General features: G+C 35.7%; 1 protein-coding gene across 1 annotated transcript in view; it reads right to left on the reverse strand.

The window, feature by feature from the left end:
* The window catches only part of IL23R (interleukin 23 receptor), a 51,944-nt gene extending 45,909 nt beyond the window's left edge, over nucleotides 1-6,035 (reverse strand). The window contains exons 1-2 of the mRNA XM_061186467.1: nucleotides 5,966-6,035; nucleotides 2,749-3,045 (exon numbers count right to left, since the gene is read on the reverse strand). Coding sequence (XP_061042450.1) covers nucleotides 2,749-3,045; nucleotides 5,966-6,035 — 367 coding nt within the window. The remainder of the gene's footprint in view (nucleotides 1-2,748; nucleotides 3,046-5,965) is intronic.
* Nucleotides 6,036-18,636: the final 12,601 nt, after the last annotated feature.

Here is an 18,636-nt window from a genome sequence, read left to right on the forward strand (position 1 = left end):
TAGTAAAGTTTATTTCATGACTTGATTGGCTTGATTAATAAAATGACAATGAGAAGAATTTAAAATTAAAAGAAAGTCAATACTTCTGGCAAAGATCACTCCATAATTCCTTACCTAAGGAGCGCACAGACCAGCCTATTGTGTCACTAATGAGACTTAGTAGCAATGTTAAAGACGCATATTCAGTGCCTTCTACTGGATAACACGATGACAGGTAGAGATCAAAGATGGTTAAAATTTAGGTCAAAGATATTTCAACTTTTAAATAAATGATTATGTGGAAATATGACTGTTTCATGAATAGTTTAATCTGGTGTTTTTAAATGAATAAAGACATCTTATAGTATTTTATCCCGTGATTGGTGTGACTCTGATAGAATACTTTTCATAATATGCATGCATTTAATCACAGATAAGAATCTAGGAAGTCTTCAAGATTATGGCTAAAAATGAAAACTGTGATAATAATAGTTTGTATTTCACAAATTACACATTAAGGTACAGAACCTTTTTAATATGTTTAGATATCTTTTTAGGAACAGCAACGACTCATTTATCTTCTCTTTGTCTTTTATGATTTGTCTCCAGTTTAAAAAAATACACAATCATTTTGTTCAGAACAGTAATGATAAGTTGACACAGTAAAGCTCACAGGATGAATATCCTGTAATCAAAGTGATCCAGTGAAAGCAATGTGATTTCTAGAATACCACAAAACCCCTCAAAAACCTTTGCTTGACCTACTTAAATAGGAAGTTCTGTTTGCTAGGAGTGCAGAGCCCGAGAACACAGGGGTTCTTGAATCCAGGGGTTTGAGTACACCCTTACATGGCAGTTACAATTTCACGCTCATAACCAGAGGTCTATGTAAGAAGTTCCAACTCACAAAGTAAATAAGTGGAAAGGGTGATCTTTCTAAGCAGCCATCAGCAAAAAGAATAAGTGCTTCTAATATGCTGTCCTAGAAGGGGAGAAAAGGCCATTCCCTGGCCCTAAACATCACCTGGTGGTTGTGTTTGAGGGCAGAGGGCCTCAGGCAACACAGGGAGAGCGGTTGGCAATAACCTGTCACCCAAACTGCAACAGAGGGAAGGAGGCTACTTCTTTTGCCTCCCTTCTTACTCTGGCTTTAATTAAAAACTAACCTTTCCACACAACTGTGAAAGTTACTCATTTGCCCTCTAAAGAAATATTCTCTCAACACCCCACCACACCCCCAAAGAATAAATAGGAAAGTATTTAAGCATGAAGGGTTATTTCTGTTTCCTGAGGATGTGGACAAGCTAAGAAGTCCTTAGATATCAGATAAGATGTCTACTTGTGGTTTAAATTCTTACAATTTAGGGCAAGTTTAGCATGTTAGTATTATCTTAAGGCATAAGTTTTTTCTTTGACTCCAAAACCTACTAATTTCCTTCCTTAGTTCACCTCTACCACTTCCCATGGCTCTTCTCTCTTGAAAATCATAGAGATCAGGAGCCCAGCAGGACGATAGCCTTACTTGAGAACAAGGAAGCCTCCTGCTTCTCAGACATCCCCTCAAGGGGCAGGTGGAGGTGGCCAGGTGAGCTTGCTCTGTCTAGCTGAGGACTGGAGATGAGGAAGAACTCAGATTTGATTCTCAAAAGTATGGAGAAAGGGAGCATGACAAAGACCCAAAGCCCTCTATCTTTCACTGAAAATGGGCCCAGATGCTGTAGGGAATGAACCCCTGGGTTAAAACCGTGCTGAACTTACTGATTTTTCCTTCATAATAGTAGAACCAAGAATTAAATATATAATTATACAAGCCAGCCCATATTACTATAGTAACTTAAACACCTTCAGAATACCATGAACACAAATTGAACTTACCAAATATGTTAAAAATTAACTTAATTAATTTTTTTCTTAATAATTATAATAAACACAATTATTCACAATTGGGGCAGTGACATTAGGAGCAGGGAATTGTATCAGAATCTCCCCATGTTTTATCAAAAGGATGCATTTAAAAGGGTTTAGGCACATTAATGTTGTAGTTTAAAGTGTATAATATGCTTTCAAATCAATTATTGAAATTTGATGCTTACCATAGCCAATATAATTAGCCTCATTTTACAGACATGAAATTGAGGCTCAGACTAGTTAAGCAACTTGCCCGAGGTCACACAGCTGGTAAGAAGTATAGCAGGGACACAAAGCTAATGTTGCAAATGTTTTTTTCCTTCCTAAATCTTAGCCTCAAAATTTTTCAATGGGATCTGCTTCAAGGTTGATATTATTGAATAGTTTGGAAAACAATGTTAAGTAAAAAAAAGATGAAAAGAGCAACAGTGAAAATCTGAGGATGCTGCCCTTCACATATGCTGTGCTTGGCCAGACTAGTGTTGAAAAATTATTTTTTGAATGCATTGGCATACAAACATTTAAAGTTTGTAGAGTTCACATTGAAAATTTACACTTCTGTCTTCTTTTGAAGTGTCCAAAGATCTAGGGATACTGGGCCCTCATAGATGCTAAAGCTGGGCAGTGGCTGAGCCCAGTAGACCATCTCTGTGCTTTCCTCTCTGCACGGATCCCACCAGTCTCCTTAACTCACACATTTCACCAACCTGGCCCCTGGAGACATTTGAATTTGCAACTCCTACATTAAACTAATAGAAGTGAACTATATTAATTTGCCTCTATTTTTAGACAAGATTGGTAATTACCAGTTAATTGTTAGACTAACTTTCATTTGGATTTTGAATGCACCTCAACACTTACATCCAGAAGAAATGTCTTTTCCACATATCAGTGTCTCTTGAAAATATCCGGGACATTCAGCAGTACAGTACATAAAGGCTTGTGGCTCCAGAAAGTTGTTATACCAAAGGCGGGCCGTTGTTTTATTAATTCTTGTGATTTGAAATCTTTCTTTGATGCCATTTTTATAAAAATAAAGTTTCCTTGGTTGGCAGTTCTTAATTGCTGCTTGGCAATATATAGAGATATTCATACCCATCTTAAAAATTGTGGCTGGTTCTACCCAGATGCGTCCAGAGCAGTTTATATTTGTAATTCCTGGAAACAAATAGATAAAATTAAAAATTCCATGTAGAGCATTAAAACCAGAGATTCAGAAGAATGTGCTATTGCATTTAAAAATTTTTTTCGATTAATTGAATAATTTCCATTGGAAAAGTTTTAGGACTCAGAGTATCATTTGTTTAGTTTATCAAAGTGTGTTTTTACCATGTTCTATTGATGTTTGGCAGCATGACACAAGACTAGAGTCAGCTTTCAGCCTTTAAGTTTCTCTAGTTGTCTAAAGAGCAAATATGATTAGCTCTCCTATTTTAAAGGTGAGGACTGAGACATTTTGAGTCTACCTCATTTTTCAAAGGTAACATTAGGAATAAGAATTGGCACTGCAGAATCCAAACCCCATTCACCAGCTACTCAGTCAATCTTTCATTCTTTGATAAAGGCTACTTTTAACAGAAAACTATGAGTTTAATGAGTAAAATCATTACTAATTGCAAAAATTTATTGCTTGGGCTTCCCTGGCGGCGCAGTAGTTGAGAATCTGCCTGCCAATGCAGGGCACACGGGTTCGAGCCCTGGTCTGGGAAGATCCCACATGCCGCGGAGCACCTAGGCCCGTGAGCCACAACTAGTGAGCCTGCGCGTCTGGAGCCTGTGCTCCACAACAAGAGAGGCCGCGACAGTGAAAAGCCCGCGCACCGCGATGAAGAGTGGCCCCCGCTTGCCACAACTAGAGAAAGCCCTCGCACAGAAACGAAGACCCAACACAGCCATAAATAAATAAATAAATAAATAAATAAATAAATAAATAAATAAATAAAATCCAGCCATTCATATTAAAAAAAAAATTCATTGCTTGACAACCACTTAAAATTCATCATTTTTAAGTTGAAAAGCAAGTTTCAAAACAACATATTTAATGGAGGCTCAATGTTAAAAATAACTTGATGAATGAATTAAAGAGAAATACGCTAAGATATTAATGATAATCTCTGTGTGTTAGAGTAATTTTTTTATTTTTAATTGTATATTTCTGTGTTTTAAAAATTATATAATAACGTATTATTTTTATAACCAAAAGACAATAATTTAAAGTTATTTTCATAAACTTGAATGACAATGCAATGCAATATCAATTAAATTAAATTCACATCAAGGAAAATTTATTGTAGGCTTTTTCTGGAAATACCTGTATCAGAATATCTTAAAACCGTATCAAAATAGTGATAATTAAAGGTCAGTATTTGATTTTTAAAAGTTCTTTTCTTTGGAATTCAAAGCTTAAAGAATTAACTTTTTTATAATATAAACATAATTGAATATGGCCATTTATGTAATGAACATTTACATATGTTATAAACATTTAAATGTTGAAGTAATGATAAAAATAATTCCATCATTATCAATAGGGAATTGAAGGCAAAGACATGAAAAGAAGTTTTAAGAAAGCATCTGACTGCTTTAAATAAGCTCAACAATTCAAGTTCAGTCAAACTGCATCTTGAGCACCTTAAAAAATATGTGAATACTTTCATGAAACCATTGCAAGTAGTGTTCGAGAATACACAGAAAATATCAAAAATGTCAGAAGATTTCAGATTTGGACAAATATTCTCCTGGTTTTCAAAAGTGGAATAAAGAAGAACCCCAGAAACACTGGACCGCTGAGCTTCACAACATTCAAGAATGAATTAGTAAGTTGATAATTTTTCACTACATAGAAAAAAATCAGTAATCGGCAGGAATCAACATGGATTATATAAGAATAAGTCATACGAAAAATTGTCAATTTCTCTTTTTAATATGTTAAAATAAGTCATATAAAATGTTAATTTCTTCTTTTTTTTAGATTGGTCAGAGGAATGCTAAACATAGTATATTTTTTATTCAGCAAAGCCATTAAAAAGGGGTAAAATATTGTTCTAGTAGAAAACGTGGAAAAGATAGTCTGGATGATATTAAAAATATTCATAGCAGATTGAATAATAATATATAAAATAATTTTTAATGGACAGCTGGTAGGTCTCTAATGCCACATGACACGGGCTTGTCTTATTTCTCTAGGCTTTATATTAATCACTTGGATATATAAACAGAAGTCCTACTTATCATTTGCATATTTCCAGAAGCTGGAAAAAGTAGCTGGTGTCTTATTTTTACTAAATCTTCTTGGATAGCTGTTGGTCTGACTCTGGAAGTGTCCAATATCCTGCTGGAAGGATTCTAGTTCTCAAGGTGGGGCTACTTCTATATCTCTAATATAATGTGTCCCAACCTACAGAAGACAGTTTTGCTTTTGTCACTATTCTGAGTAACTTGCATGATTTGCAAAACTTCCTTCAAGGTCTAGAACCCTACCTTGGTGTTGCTTATCTCCTAGTAAATGAATCCCTGTCACCTGCCCAGGATGCTATGCAGAAACTCTCAAATGCTGATGGCTGCCCTGCCTGAACTTCTGATGATCTCCCTCCTGGACTCCTAAAATCTGTGTATGCCTTTGTCATAATGCCAGATGTTTGTGTGAATTACAAAATAGGAATAATAATAGCACATAATACTACTGCACAAAGGAATACAAGGCTTAGCACAGCACCTGACACGCGGTAACCGTCAATAAATGGTTTGTGGAATTGAATTAAGTTGAAATGTTTGATGAGTTATCGTATAAGTTAAATTTGTTCAAAGATAGACTATGCCAACTCAAAATAATAAGCTCTTTCGTGGAAATGTTGGTATAAGAATTAGACGTCTGTCTGTTAGGATGCTTGATAAAGGAATCCTGCATTAGGAGGCAGGTTGGACTTTATTTCATTCCACATAATTTTATGTGCATATAATTTTTTTGAATATAATAAGTTTTTATTCTTCAGAGATCCTAGCATAATGCCATGAACATAATAAACACTCAATATTTTATTTGAATAAAAAATAGCAATAGGTACTCAAAATACTGTACCTCCATGACACCAATTGAAGAAGATGTAAAGAGCTATTGCCACGTCCCATTGAATTGTGACCTGATTCATGCCTGAAAGCAGGAAAAAGCTCTTTGTCGCCCTCTAGAAAAAATATGAAAAATGTTTAAATTGTAATATTTTAATAAAATAACAATAAAATACTAAAAGGCATAACATTTTTTCTAACAGTTGTTTTTGATGAGAATCTTTAATTAGGAAGAAAAAAAGGAAGGAAAGAAGGAAGGAAGGGGGAGGTGAAGGAAACAGGGCAAAGACGAGTTACTGGAGTGTGAGGAGGTATAATACAGGTGGAGGAGTAAAGCAAAAGTATGGAATTTTATACCCTCCAAAAATCACTATGAATTACCTTAGTAGGACATTTTGACTCTTGATAAAATATAATTCCTCCTAATCTTGTCTCTCTCATCAGAAATCTCTTTCTGCTCTAACTCCTGGTGCTCAGTTCTTTTCCTGACCCGGTTTACATGCCTATCAAGCTCCAGAAATATTAGTCTTTGATAAGTAAAACTCAGGAAAAGCCAAAAATGTCAGAAGTTCCAGAAAAAAAAGCATTCAAAATGAAGAAAGAGAAAGTGAGACAAAGACTTATGTGCTATCACCAGTTAAATCTACAGAAAGCCCGTTTATCTGTAGAGAGTTCAAAAGAAATACCTTATAGAAATTCCAAACAATATTGCCATTAGTTTACAACTGGAGTTACATTATTCAGTTAATCAGTTACCTACATTATTGAATAAATTATTCAATAATTAACATTATTCAGTTATTTTTATCTCTTAGTAAAATCTGAGCCTTTCATATAAAACAACAAAACTCATGACTCATCAAATAGCACAAGATATCTGATAACACTTTTAAAAACTGGGGTCCCCGTGACTTCTGAATATAAGGATCCCTTTCATAATTTGTTAACAATAATAGGTCTTCACTTTATAAATAATAGGCAAAACAAGCCCTAAAATATTCCTAGTTAGGAGTTAACTACTCACTTAATAGAATATATGCAATAATATTATTCAAAGTGATGTGATAGACAATATTACAGGTTCAACTTCCATCAGTAACCACTGTATGAAATACCACAAGAACTTATAAGAGAAGACAACTTGGCCCATGCATTTCCAAAAGAAAATATAGCTGTTTTTGAGTATTTAGATGATCGTTGTCTCTTTACCTTTCAACCTGTTTGAAGCACATGATTCCACTTCAGAGCCAGGCTGTCTCCTGTGTCACATCTTCTTTCCTCACTGCCTGCCTGTCAACGATCACTTCAGGTTTTCAGTGATGAGGCAAATGGAAATGTCAGCAAAGCACTGACCTACATTTCAGATTCTCAAAGAGGAACTCAAACCGTCCAATTCAAAATGACTGGCTCTTATGTCACTATTTGGGAAAACCCAGATAACTGAAAGTGAACTGCTTTGTCAGTGCTTTTTTTTCCTCATCTTAATTTAAAATAATCTGTCTCATCCAAGAAGTAGAACACATATATATGCTTTATCTATCAAAATCTTTGACACCAAAGATATGATGCTTAGTTTTCATTTGCAACCAACATTGATATCCATTATAAACCCATTTCTTAAGAAAAGAAAGTTTAAATGCTACTGTTGACCATTCATTTATTTAACAAGCATTTTTGAGCATCTAATATGTGCCAGGTATTGTTCGGGGTATTAAAGATATAATGGTGATTAATCACAGAACATCTGCTTTATTGTATTGTTTACATGATAAAATTACAGATTAGTGGCTTTGAACTATTGTTTAGCAGGATCTTACGACCAAATAAAAAATTATCAAATTATTTGGTTGGTTTATAGGAAGCATCACCAGGAGACTTCTGCGACACACCTTTTCTTGCCTCCTTATTTGTTCTACATGAATATCTTTTCACTCTATGTACTCGTTTATATTGTAAATGACAATTAATTTATTCATTTCCTCCACAGTGAATTTCTTGAAGTTAGAAACTCCATACTGTCTTTTTAATTTTTTTATCTTTAGTACCTAGCACATTAGAATACTCTGGGGGAATATTTAAAACATTCCTATGCTCAAATTTATTGTACCCAATGAAATCAGAATTTCTGTGAGTGGATGTTTGTACATCGATATTTTTATTTTTATTTATTTATTTTTTTCCGCAGGAAAATTGCAGTTTTTTTATTGTACTTTAGCTATCATAAATGTTGAAAGTGAGTATCAAACATACCTTATAAAAATAAATGTGTTACTTATTTACAATTTTATTGACTTTTTTAATACATAGGTTTTTGAGTCACCATATACAGTTTTATAATTATTTTAATTCTAATTTTCACAAAGAAATTACAAAAATTTCTTAACCATGAAAGAGTTCGGACTCTGAATGAGATGTTTCAACTGTCGGATTTGTGACCTATGTAGTCAATGAGTGATGGATTAGGAGCAAAAGGGTTAAGCCATGTGTGTGCTTCTACGCTTTAGCCAAGAAGTAAGTTCAGGACACCATAGTTCAGATAGGTCAAAGCCTAGTGAAGGCAAAGATCAGGGAAACGAAGGGTTCAGAGAGCTGGGGACCTGGAGAAACCTGTGTTTCTCCAGGTCATCGATATTTTTAAAAAGCCTCTCCTGGTAGTTATAAGGAACAGCCAGGGCTGAGGACCACTGGAATACACGAATAAGAGTGTCTTTGACTATCAACTGGGTTTTAATCACCAGTAACAATTTTCTAAACTGTGAAGGAGAGGGTATGGGAGAACATTTCACATACCAAGAACAGAAGGTGCAAGTAAATTGTTTGGGACTGGCAGGTTGTTTCTCCAGGTTGAAGCAAAAAGGATTTGAGCTGGAAAATTAGGTTAGTGGCAGAATGTAATGGGCTTTGTATTTCTGTGTATTCCTGTCCGTCCTCCCATTCACCCAGGTGCACATCGCCACCTGGCCATTGCTTGTCAGGCTACACAGCTGAAAAAAACCCAAAACAACAACAAAAAAACCCCAACTTCCTTTATCAGAAAGTGTCAGAGATAGCAAAGATTGTTAGGCAGAGAAATACGTAATCAAGTGGGATTTTTAGAAAGTTAATTCTAATTACTGTGTGGAGAATTGAATGAGGGTAGAGAGTCCAGTTAGGAGGCTATGGAAAACCAAAGTCTGATGAAGGCCTAAGGCAAAGCAAAGGCAGTGAGAACTGAGAGGAGGAAACACACCTGAGAGCTCTGTGGAGGCCGATTCAGCAGCTGTGCAGTGAACAACCGGTGTGTGGGGCTAAGAATTTGGAGCTTAAGGATTGACTCTGTGGCTACTTTTGCTGCCTCAGCAGATAACAGCATTAACTGAGCACACAAAAGGAGGAGTGAGGGTGGGGAAGTAATGAATTTGGTTCTGATCATGGTGATTTGGAGGAGCTTACAGCATGTTCAGAGAAGACTGTCTGGTAGGATGTTGGAGACATGGGTAAACTTGAGAGAGAAGTTTGAGCTGAAGATCTAAATTTAGAAGATTTCAGCATGTCCATAGTATTAAAAATAAGATTAGAATAAGAGAACTCAAAGAGAACATCCAGGGAACTAAGGGAAGGGAGTAGGTGGCCAGAACAAAAAATCTTGGCCAAAGGACAGAAGAAGAGATATGAGAAGAAGTGTGTGACTAGTGTCAAATTGTCACAGATTAAATATGATAGGAACTAACAGGTAGTGTTGCATTTGACAAAAGTCTGTCTTCCCTGAGAATAGTTCCAGAAAAGAAATGGAGGCAGAAGGGAGATTGAAGTGAATTAGAATAGAAAATAAAGGAGAGGACATCATCTAATCTTTCAGGAATTTAGACAGTGGAGATGAGATTGATGGACAGCTCAGTGCAAATCAGGATTCATTTATTTGTTTTAATGGGGGCTGGTGGTTCTTCTTATATCTTTTCAAAGATATTTGCCATGCATATCTCTTTTTTGGTGAACAGTCTGTTCAAATCTTTTGTCCATTTTTATTGGTTTATTATGTTTCTTATTATTGAGTTTTGAGAGTTCTGTATGTGGTTTGGAAACTAGTTCTTTATCAGACATACGTTTCGCAAATATTTTGTCCTAGTCTGTACCTTATCTTTTCATTTTCTTACCAACATCTTTTGAAAGAAGTTTTTAATTTTGATTAAGTCCAATTCATTAATTATTTTAGTGATTCTTTCTTTTGTTTCTTTGTCCTGTGAGTCTCTGCTTACAATTTTATCGATGGATCAATACGTAATATTGCTTTATGTGTGTTTCTGTTTAAAGACAGTTTATATTGTTGACTCATTAACATTGAACTTAGGGCCAACAGCCCTATAATTCATATCTGAACAAAGCTTACGTAACACGGGTGTTCTTTGTAGTGTACATTGCAGACTTCTTACACTTAAGAGCACTAGACAATACTACAGGACTATACTTGGGGGCCATGTTAAACTGCAAAATCACCAAAAAAAAAAGCACAGAATGTGAAAAATGTAGCACTAAATAGACTTGAGAAAGAACACTTGATTCCAGTATCATGCCGAAACAAGTTTCTTAGCTGGGAACTTGCACATTGTGTGACTCAAATCTTTCGCCACTCTGTAAATCTCAGCAAATGACTGACAAAGTGCGGCAAATGTTGACTTTGGGGTTACAAATAAATTTTAGTTAGTAAATAAATTCACAAATACAGAATTGGAATGATGAGGATCGACTATATAAAATCTTTTATGTAAATGGTTTAACTTCACTTGCTAATCAGATAGCATCAAAACCCATTGTCTTGGCTTTCTTTCCATAGGCTGGGTTGCCATCTGGGTACCCTGGGACAGTCCAATTTAAACTTGTCCCAAGGTAATTACACATAACACTCCATTTTATTTTCAAAATTATTCCATTTTGGAAGATATCTTGTCACCATCTTACAAGCCTGCAAGTAATAAACCTTGTTTATTTTCTAAAAGTCACACAATTTCAAGTTTTTCTCTAGCATTTGGTAAAAGTTTGGAATGGTTGTTGGCTGAGGGGATGAAAAGGGTGATTGAGTGTAAAATGCATGATCTTGAAAATATATCATATTAAATTAGTAAGTATATTTTGAGTTAACACATCACAGGGTAAATACATTTAATGCAACAATTAGCTTTATTCCAACTTAAAAAAAAATCCACTTTAGGGAACTTCAGAACAGAAGAAAACAGCTAGAACTGTAGTCCTTATGCAATTGTGCTTTTCTGTAAATTTACCTGCCTATTGTGGATTGAAAATATCTCCAGTTTCCCTGTCCAGTGGCAACATTGTCATAAACCAACTGACTACTAGAAGGAACTCCTTGAAGTGGATTGGTTAGGATCTTCCAGTTTAAGAAGTATAGCTGGACCAAGACCTGGAATGTTAAACTGTTGCCTAGCAACATTGGTCTAGCATTGGGGAGGAGACCTAGAGGGATCTATCTTGCCTCAGAACTCAAATGCCCTATATGGGTGGGAATGAGAAGAACAAGGAGTGGACTGTTGATCCCTGAAATGGGAACTTAGTGACTCCCTGACCCTGAATAGAGGTGGAAAACCTACCACCTCTATATAGGGAAGTGATATGGCAGCCCCAGCATTTTTAAATAAGCCTGGCTTAGGGCAGATAATCTGGTTAGAGAGGAGGACTAGGAAACTCTTGAATTTGTGCTTGCATAGCAGGTACACTATTTCTACTTTGATTACTGCGTTTCTTTGAAGTGGCTTTAGTAGGGGAGAATGTCTGAATATTATCATGTGTAAAGCTCCTAAGCCATCCCTTTGAAGGTACCACTAAATATGCAAATCCCATTAAGTAGACCTGATTTGGGAGGCTTAAAGTTTTGTGCCATAGTAATCTAGCGATTCTGTATGGAAAAAGGAAATCAATATTATGGAAGGGTGGGGAGACTGATGGGTGTTTGGATGAATTGTTTTTTGAAGGAGAGAAGATGACAACGGCTACCCATAGAGGCCAGAGGAAGTCCCCTAATATATGGATATGCTCAGGGCAGACATTTGTACATATCTGCACAATTCTTGGTAGCTAGGATACAGTGGTACAGCCCAGTCTCTCTCTACACCGTGTAAAACAGGTGTCCCCATTTGAGAGGGCTTGCTGTACTACAATGACTAAAGTGTGCCTGGATCCCTCCTCACTCCCTGCCAGGGGCAAGACATGTATCCACTCTCCTCCTTGGGCAGTCACAAATCGAACCAAGATGACAGAAGAGGGCCTTTAGAAACTGCAGCACAAAGATAAGACAGAGGGCTTCTTTTTCCTTAGGCAAATAACAGCAGTTACGCTTTGAAACAGTTCCCCAATTCATAGTGGAATAATAGTCTAATTGTTTAATAGACATTTGGCTAGGAAAGTGGCTTCCTCCTCCCAATTTCTTCTTTAAACATTCAAAAGAGAGGCAACTGCATGGGTGGGCCCCCCAAAATTTAGGATGAGAGAAGAAAAGCCCACTCTGACTGTGGATGGACTCGTGCAGGGGCAGTGAGCCACTCCTCAGGTCTATTTAAGGTGGTTTCTGTATATACTGCAATAAGGGGCTTGAGCCTGGAGTAAAGAACCATTTTGCACTCTTCAATATACTGACGTTTGCATGTGCAATTGAAGACTTATTTGGATAATTGACTGTGTCACCCTGCCCTTCTGTTGTTACAGGCCAAATAAAGGGGCCTTAAGTGCCTTCAGTGCACCAGCATAGACTGGCTAAGTGTTGTGACTACAGAAGAGGATGTTAGTGGCTTTCAAGGACCCTGAAGTAGGAAAGAAGATTGTATTTAAAAATTACAATAAAAACATAAGATGCTAATAGAAAGATATGAAAACAGTTAGGGGATCAGAGAGGAATATACAGGAGCCTCAGGTTCACACTTTTGCAAGCTTCAGCCCTGAATGCCAACTCCTGTAGGGCAAAGTTTACCTGATCTGGGTCAGTGACTCAGGCTTGGTTTCTTACCTGTTCCCTCCAGTTTGATCTCACTCTTGTGACTCTGAACTAGATTTTATGGTACCAAATAACTCTGGTTTCTCTTCAGATCGTGTAAATCTTTTGCCTTTTTATGGTACCAGCATTCCTCTTTCACCTGCCTCTACTTCTACCCTATCATCCTCCAATGGGTGTGTACCACACCATATCACTTTGCTTCACCAACAGTGCCCAGCTCACTGTCTGGGCCTGCCCTACTTTTCAAAACTCACAACTGAGTAATTACAAAAAGTACAATTTCAGTTCCACAGTCTTAAGAATGTAACAGACAGTATTATTCATTTCAGAAAACTTTTTGTCAAAAATGTTGAACTTATTTTTGTAACTTCATGGCCTTGAGGTTATAATTTTCTTGACGATACTTTTACCTGGAAAAACTCATTCTTCTAATATGCCAGATAAAAGAGGTGTCACTTTATTGATTTTCTCAACTACTGAATTAATAATCCCATTATTCATAAAGAGTTAATGTAGCTGCTTTGAAGAGAAATAAATACCATAAATCTTTTGACTCATCCAAAGGACCCTACATGTACCCTACATGCATCTGCTCAATATTTCTCAGTACCAAATGCCTTATGGCTCATTCAGCTCTATCAGAGGAGTGGGTGCTACTGGCTGAATCATCACCATTTCCTGTGAGGTGTGCATTAAAGGTCAACTTTATCTTATTTCCTATGAGCTTCTTAGAGACTTAAGAATGCTCAGAAGTGGAGGTGAACTCAAAACCTTCAATGTACAACTGTAGCTCTTGGAGACTTCATGCATACTCCTAAGGAGATCAGTTTCCAGATTTCCACCTTCCTAATGTGCACTTTCCTACATTTGATTTCTCTGAGAATGAGCCTGGGTTCGCAGCAGTCATTCTTTCGCTTCTTAAAGGATGGTATCCCTCCATCCCAAATCTCAGTGTTGTGCATGACCCTGGGTATAATTAGCTCCAGGGTACCAAACAAACAGAGAAATGGAGATACTGGTTTCAAGGAGAACTCTTCTGATTACTAATCAAAGCGTGTTAAACTCATAAGGCTTCTAATCTTTTCCTGCATTGTATACATTTTTTAGAAAAGTGAAGCTTACTAAAATACTTGTATTTCAGCCCATGTTGATGTACTCTGAATTTTAGCCCATTTGGGGATATTTGGGCCCATTTTGGAATAGTCTGAATGCTGAGCATCAGAAGTAATATGGGGGACTTATGGTTATCCTCTTAAATGTAAATGAGATTTTTGATGGACTGTCATATTTTTTCTGGACACATTGGATAAAATTCATGTGTAACTACCTTATCAACAAAGTACAGCAAATCTGAAAGAAATCAAGTAAAATTTTAAAGGTTTTGTTATCAAACTATATTATGGCATATTTGTCCCTATTTCAGCCTTGTCTCACTTATTTCATCTTATAAAACATGCAATAATTTCTATTTAAAAGGAAGTAAACTTTTTTAGACTTATGTTTAATATTTTAGACATTAATTTAAAAATATGCAATAGGATACCTAATTTTTAAAGTTTATTTTAAGGGTATTTAAGGAAAACATTTGGAAGACCACTGTACTAGTGCTCACCTATGCTAGCCAAACAAAATCCGTATGTGGAAAAAATACACCAAAATATTAATAGTGGTTTCTTTGGATTATGGAATTATGGTTACTTTTTCTTCCTTTTGCTTTTCTATAACTTCCTATTTTTTAGGATGAGTATATTGTATATGATGATTTAAAAACATTTAAAAAATACTAAACACATTAAGGACAGGAAGTCTTTAAAGGGAGGGATATAAAGAGGAGATTACTTCCTAGTCGATTCTAAAATATGAGGCAGCTGGAGGGAATTATTGATATGTCTACTGATGTACACATTTATTTATGCAAGTTCAACTCTAAGTGGAGGGGGGGAAGAGTTTTTATCCCATTAAATTCTCCTTCATTGTTCTACCATCTTCTTTAAAAGAGACCTTAAGTCTTTAGTGACTCAAAGAAAAGAAGGCCATACCAGAAATGCAATAATAATAAATATTTTTTAAATTGAGGTATAATTGACAAATAAAATTGTATTCAATATATATTTAAAATGTACAATGTGATGATTTGGTATATGTATACATATGTTAAATGATTACCACAATCAAGATAATCAGTGCATTCATCACCTCACATAGTTACTCTTTTTCTTTCTTTCTCTCTCTTTTTTTTTTTTTTTTTGTGAGAACACTTCAGATCTACTCTCTTAGCAAGTATACGATATGGTATTATGAACTATATTCACCATGCTGTATGTTAGATCCTCAGAACTTATTCATCTTATAAATAAAGTTTGCACCCCTGGATCAACATCTCCCTATTTCCCCCACCCCACAGCCTCTGGGAACTACCATTCTACTCTCTGTTTCTATGAGTTTCACTTTTTATTTTTTTTAGATTCCTCATATAAGTGATACCAAATAGTATTTATCTTTCTCTGTCTTGTGTATTTCATTTTGTGTTCTCCAAATTCATCCATGTTGTTGCAAATGGCAGGATTCCTTTCTTTCTCATGGCTGAATAATATTCCATTGTATATATACATCACATCTTTTTATCCATTCATCTTGTCAGACACTTAGGTTGTTTCCATAGCTTGGTTATTGCGTATATTGTGTATAAAGGCAATGAACATGGGTGTGCAGATATCTCTTTGGATACTGATTTCAGTTCCTTCAGATATATACCCAGGAGTGGGATTGTTGGATCATATGGTAGTTCAATTTTTAATTTTTTAAGGAACCTCTATACTATCTCCAATAATGGCTGTACCATTTTACATTCCCACCGACAGTGTAGAAGTGTTCGCTTTTCTCCACATCTTCCCCAACATTTGTTATCTCTTGTCTTTTTGATAAAAAAGTCATTCTAACAAGTGTGAGGTAATATCTCACTGTAGTTTTTATGTGAATTTCCCTCATGATTAGTGATGTTGAGCACCTTCTCTGTTACCAGTTGGCCATTTGTGTATCTTTTTTGGAAAAATGTCTATTCAGTTCCTCTGCCCATTTTTTAATCAGATTGTTTTTCTGCTATTGAGTTGTATGTTCCTTATATATTTTATTTTATTTTATTAATTAATTAATTTTTAAAAAAAATTTTTGGCTGTGTTGGGTCTTCGTTTCTGTGCGAGGGCTTTCTCTAGTTGCGGCGAGCGGGTGCCACTCTTCATCACAGTGCGTGGGCCTCTCACTGTCGCGGCCTCTCTTGTTGCGGAGCACAGGCTCCAGACGCGCAGGCTCAGTAGTTGTGGCTCACAGGCCCAGTTGCTCCATGGCATGTGGGATCTTCGCAGACCAGGGCTCGAACCCGCGTCCCCTGCACTGGCAGGCAGATTCTCAACCACTGCACCACCAGGGAAGCCCTCCTTATATATTTTAGATATTAACCCCTTATCAGATATATAGTTTGCAATTATTTTCTCTCATTCTATAGGTTGCCTTTCCTTTGTGTTGATTGTTTTCTTTGCTGTGCAGAAGCTTTTCAGTTTGATGTAGTCCCACTTGCTTATTTTTGCTTTTGTTGTCTGGGCTTTTCGTGTCATATCCAAAAAATCATTGCCAAGACCAGTGTCAAGGAGCTTTTTCTCTGTGTTTTCTTCCAGGAGTTTTATGGGTTCAGGTCTTACATTTAAGTCTTTAATTAATTTCAAGTTAATTTTTTTGAATGATGTAAGATAGGGGTCTAATTTCATTCTTTTGCATGTGGAAATCCAGTTTTCTCAGCACCATTTATTGAAGAGACTACACTTTCCCCATTGTGTGTTCTTGGTGTTTTTGTCAAAAATTAGTTGATCATATATGCATAAGTTTATTTCTGGGCTTTTTCTTCTCTTCCATTGGTCTGTGTGTCTATTTTTATGCCAGCACCAAACTTATTTGATTACTATAGCTTTGTAATATAGTTTGAAATCAGGAAGTGTAACGCCTTCAACTTTGTTCTTCTTTTCAAGATTGCTTTGGCCATTCAAGGTATTTTTTGGTTCTATACAAATACTAGGATTGTTTTTTCTATTTCTGTGAAAAATGCCATTGGACTTTTGATAGGTATTGCATTGAATCTGTAGATTGCTTCAGATAGTATGAACATTTTAGCAATATTAATTTTTCCAATCCAAGGACCCAGGATAGCTTTTCTTTTCTTTTTAATTGAAGTACAGTTGATTTACAATGTTGTGTTAGTTTCAGGTGTACAGTAAAGTGATTCTGTTATATATATTATATATAAATATATTCTTTTTTCCATTATAGTTTATTATAAGATATTGAATATAGTTCCCTGTGCTATACAGTAGGACCTTGTTGATTATCTATTTTATATATAGTGTGTATATGTTAATCCCAAATTTCTAATTTATCCCCTACCCCTTTACTCTTTGGTAACCATAAGTTTGTTTTCTATGTCAGTGAGTCTATTTCTGTTTCATAAATAAGTTCATTTGTTTTTTTTTTTTAGATTCTACATATAAGTGATATCATATGGCATTTGTCTTTCTCTATCTGACTTACTTCACTTAGTATGATAATCTCTAGGTCCATCCACGTTGCTGCAAATGGCATTATTTCATTCTTTTTTATATAAGATGTGAGACATACATATATCTCTCACATCTTCTCTATGCATTCCTCTGTCAATGGACATTTAGGTTACTTTCATGGCTTGGCTGTTGTAAATAGTGCTGCTATGAAAATTGGGGTGCATGTATCTTTTTTAATTATAGTTTTCTCTGGATATATGCCCAGGAGTGGGATTGCTGGGTCATATGGCAGCTCTCTTTTTAGTTTTTTAAGGAACCTCCATACTGTTTTCCATAGTGGCTGCACCAATTTACATTCCCACCAACAATGTAGGAGAGTTCCCTTTTCTCCACACCCTCTCCAGCATTTATTATTTGTAGACTTTTTAATGATGGCCTTTCTGACCAGTGTGAGGTGATACCTCATTGTAGTTTTGATTTGCATTTCTCTAATAGTTAGCAATGTTGAGAAACTTTTCATGTGCCTGTTGGCCATCTGTATGTCTTCCTTGGGGAAATGTCTATTTAGGTCTTCTGCCCATTTTTTGATTGGGTTGTTTGGTTTTTTTGGTTATTGAGTTGTATGAGCTGTTTGTGTATTTTGGAAATTAATCCCTTGTTGGTCGCATTATTTGCAAATATTTTCTCCAAGTCCGTAGTTTGTATTTTCATTTTGTTTATGGTTTCCTTTGCTGTGCAAAAGTTTATAAGTTTGATTAGGTCCCATTTGTTTATTTATTTATTTTTATTTCTATTACTTTGGGAGACTAACCTAAGAATACATTGCTACAATTTATGTTAGAGAATGTTTTGCCTATATTGTCTTCTAGGAGTTTTATGGTGTCATGTCTTATATTTAAGTCTTTAAGCCATTTTGAGTTTATTTTTGTGTATGGTGTGAGGGAGTGTTCTAACTTCATTGATTAACATCAGGGTATCTTTTCATTCATATTTATATCTTCTTCAGTTTCTTTCATCAGTGTCTTATAGTTTTCAGTGTATAGATCTTTCACTTCTTTGGTTAAATTTATTCTTAAATATTTTATTGTTTTTGATGCTATTTAAGTGGATTGTTTTCTTAATTTCACTTTCAGATATTTTTGTTGTTAGTGTATAGAAATG

This window comes from Eubalaena glacialis, chromosome 3, assembly GCF_028564815.1.
Source record: "Eubalaena glacialis isolate mEubGla1 chromosome 3, mEubGla1.1.hap2.+ XY, whole genome shotgun sequence".
NCBI classification, from domain to species: Eukaryota; Metazoa; Chordata; class Mammalia; order Artiodactyla; family Balaenidae; genus Eubalaena; species Eubalaena glacialis.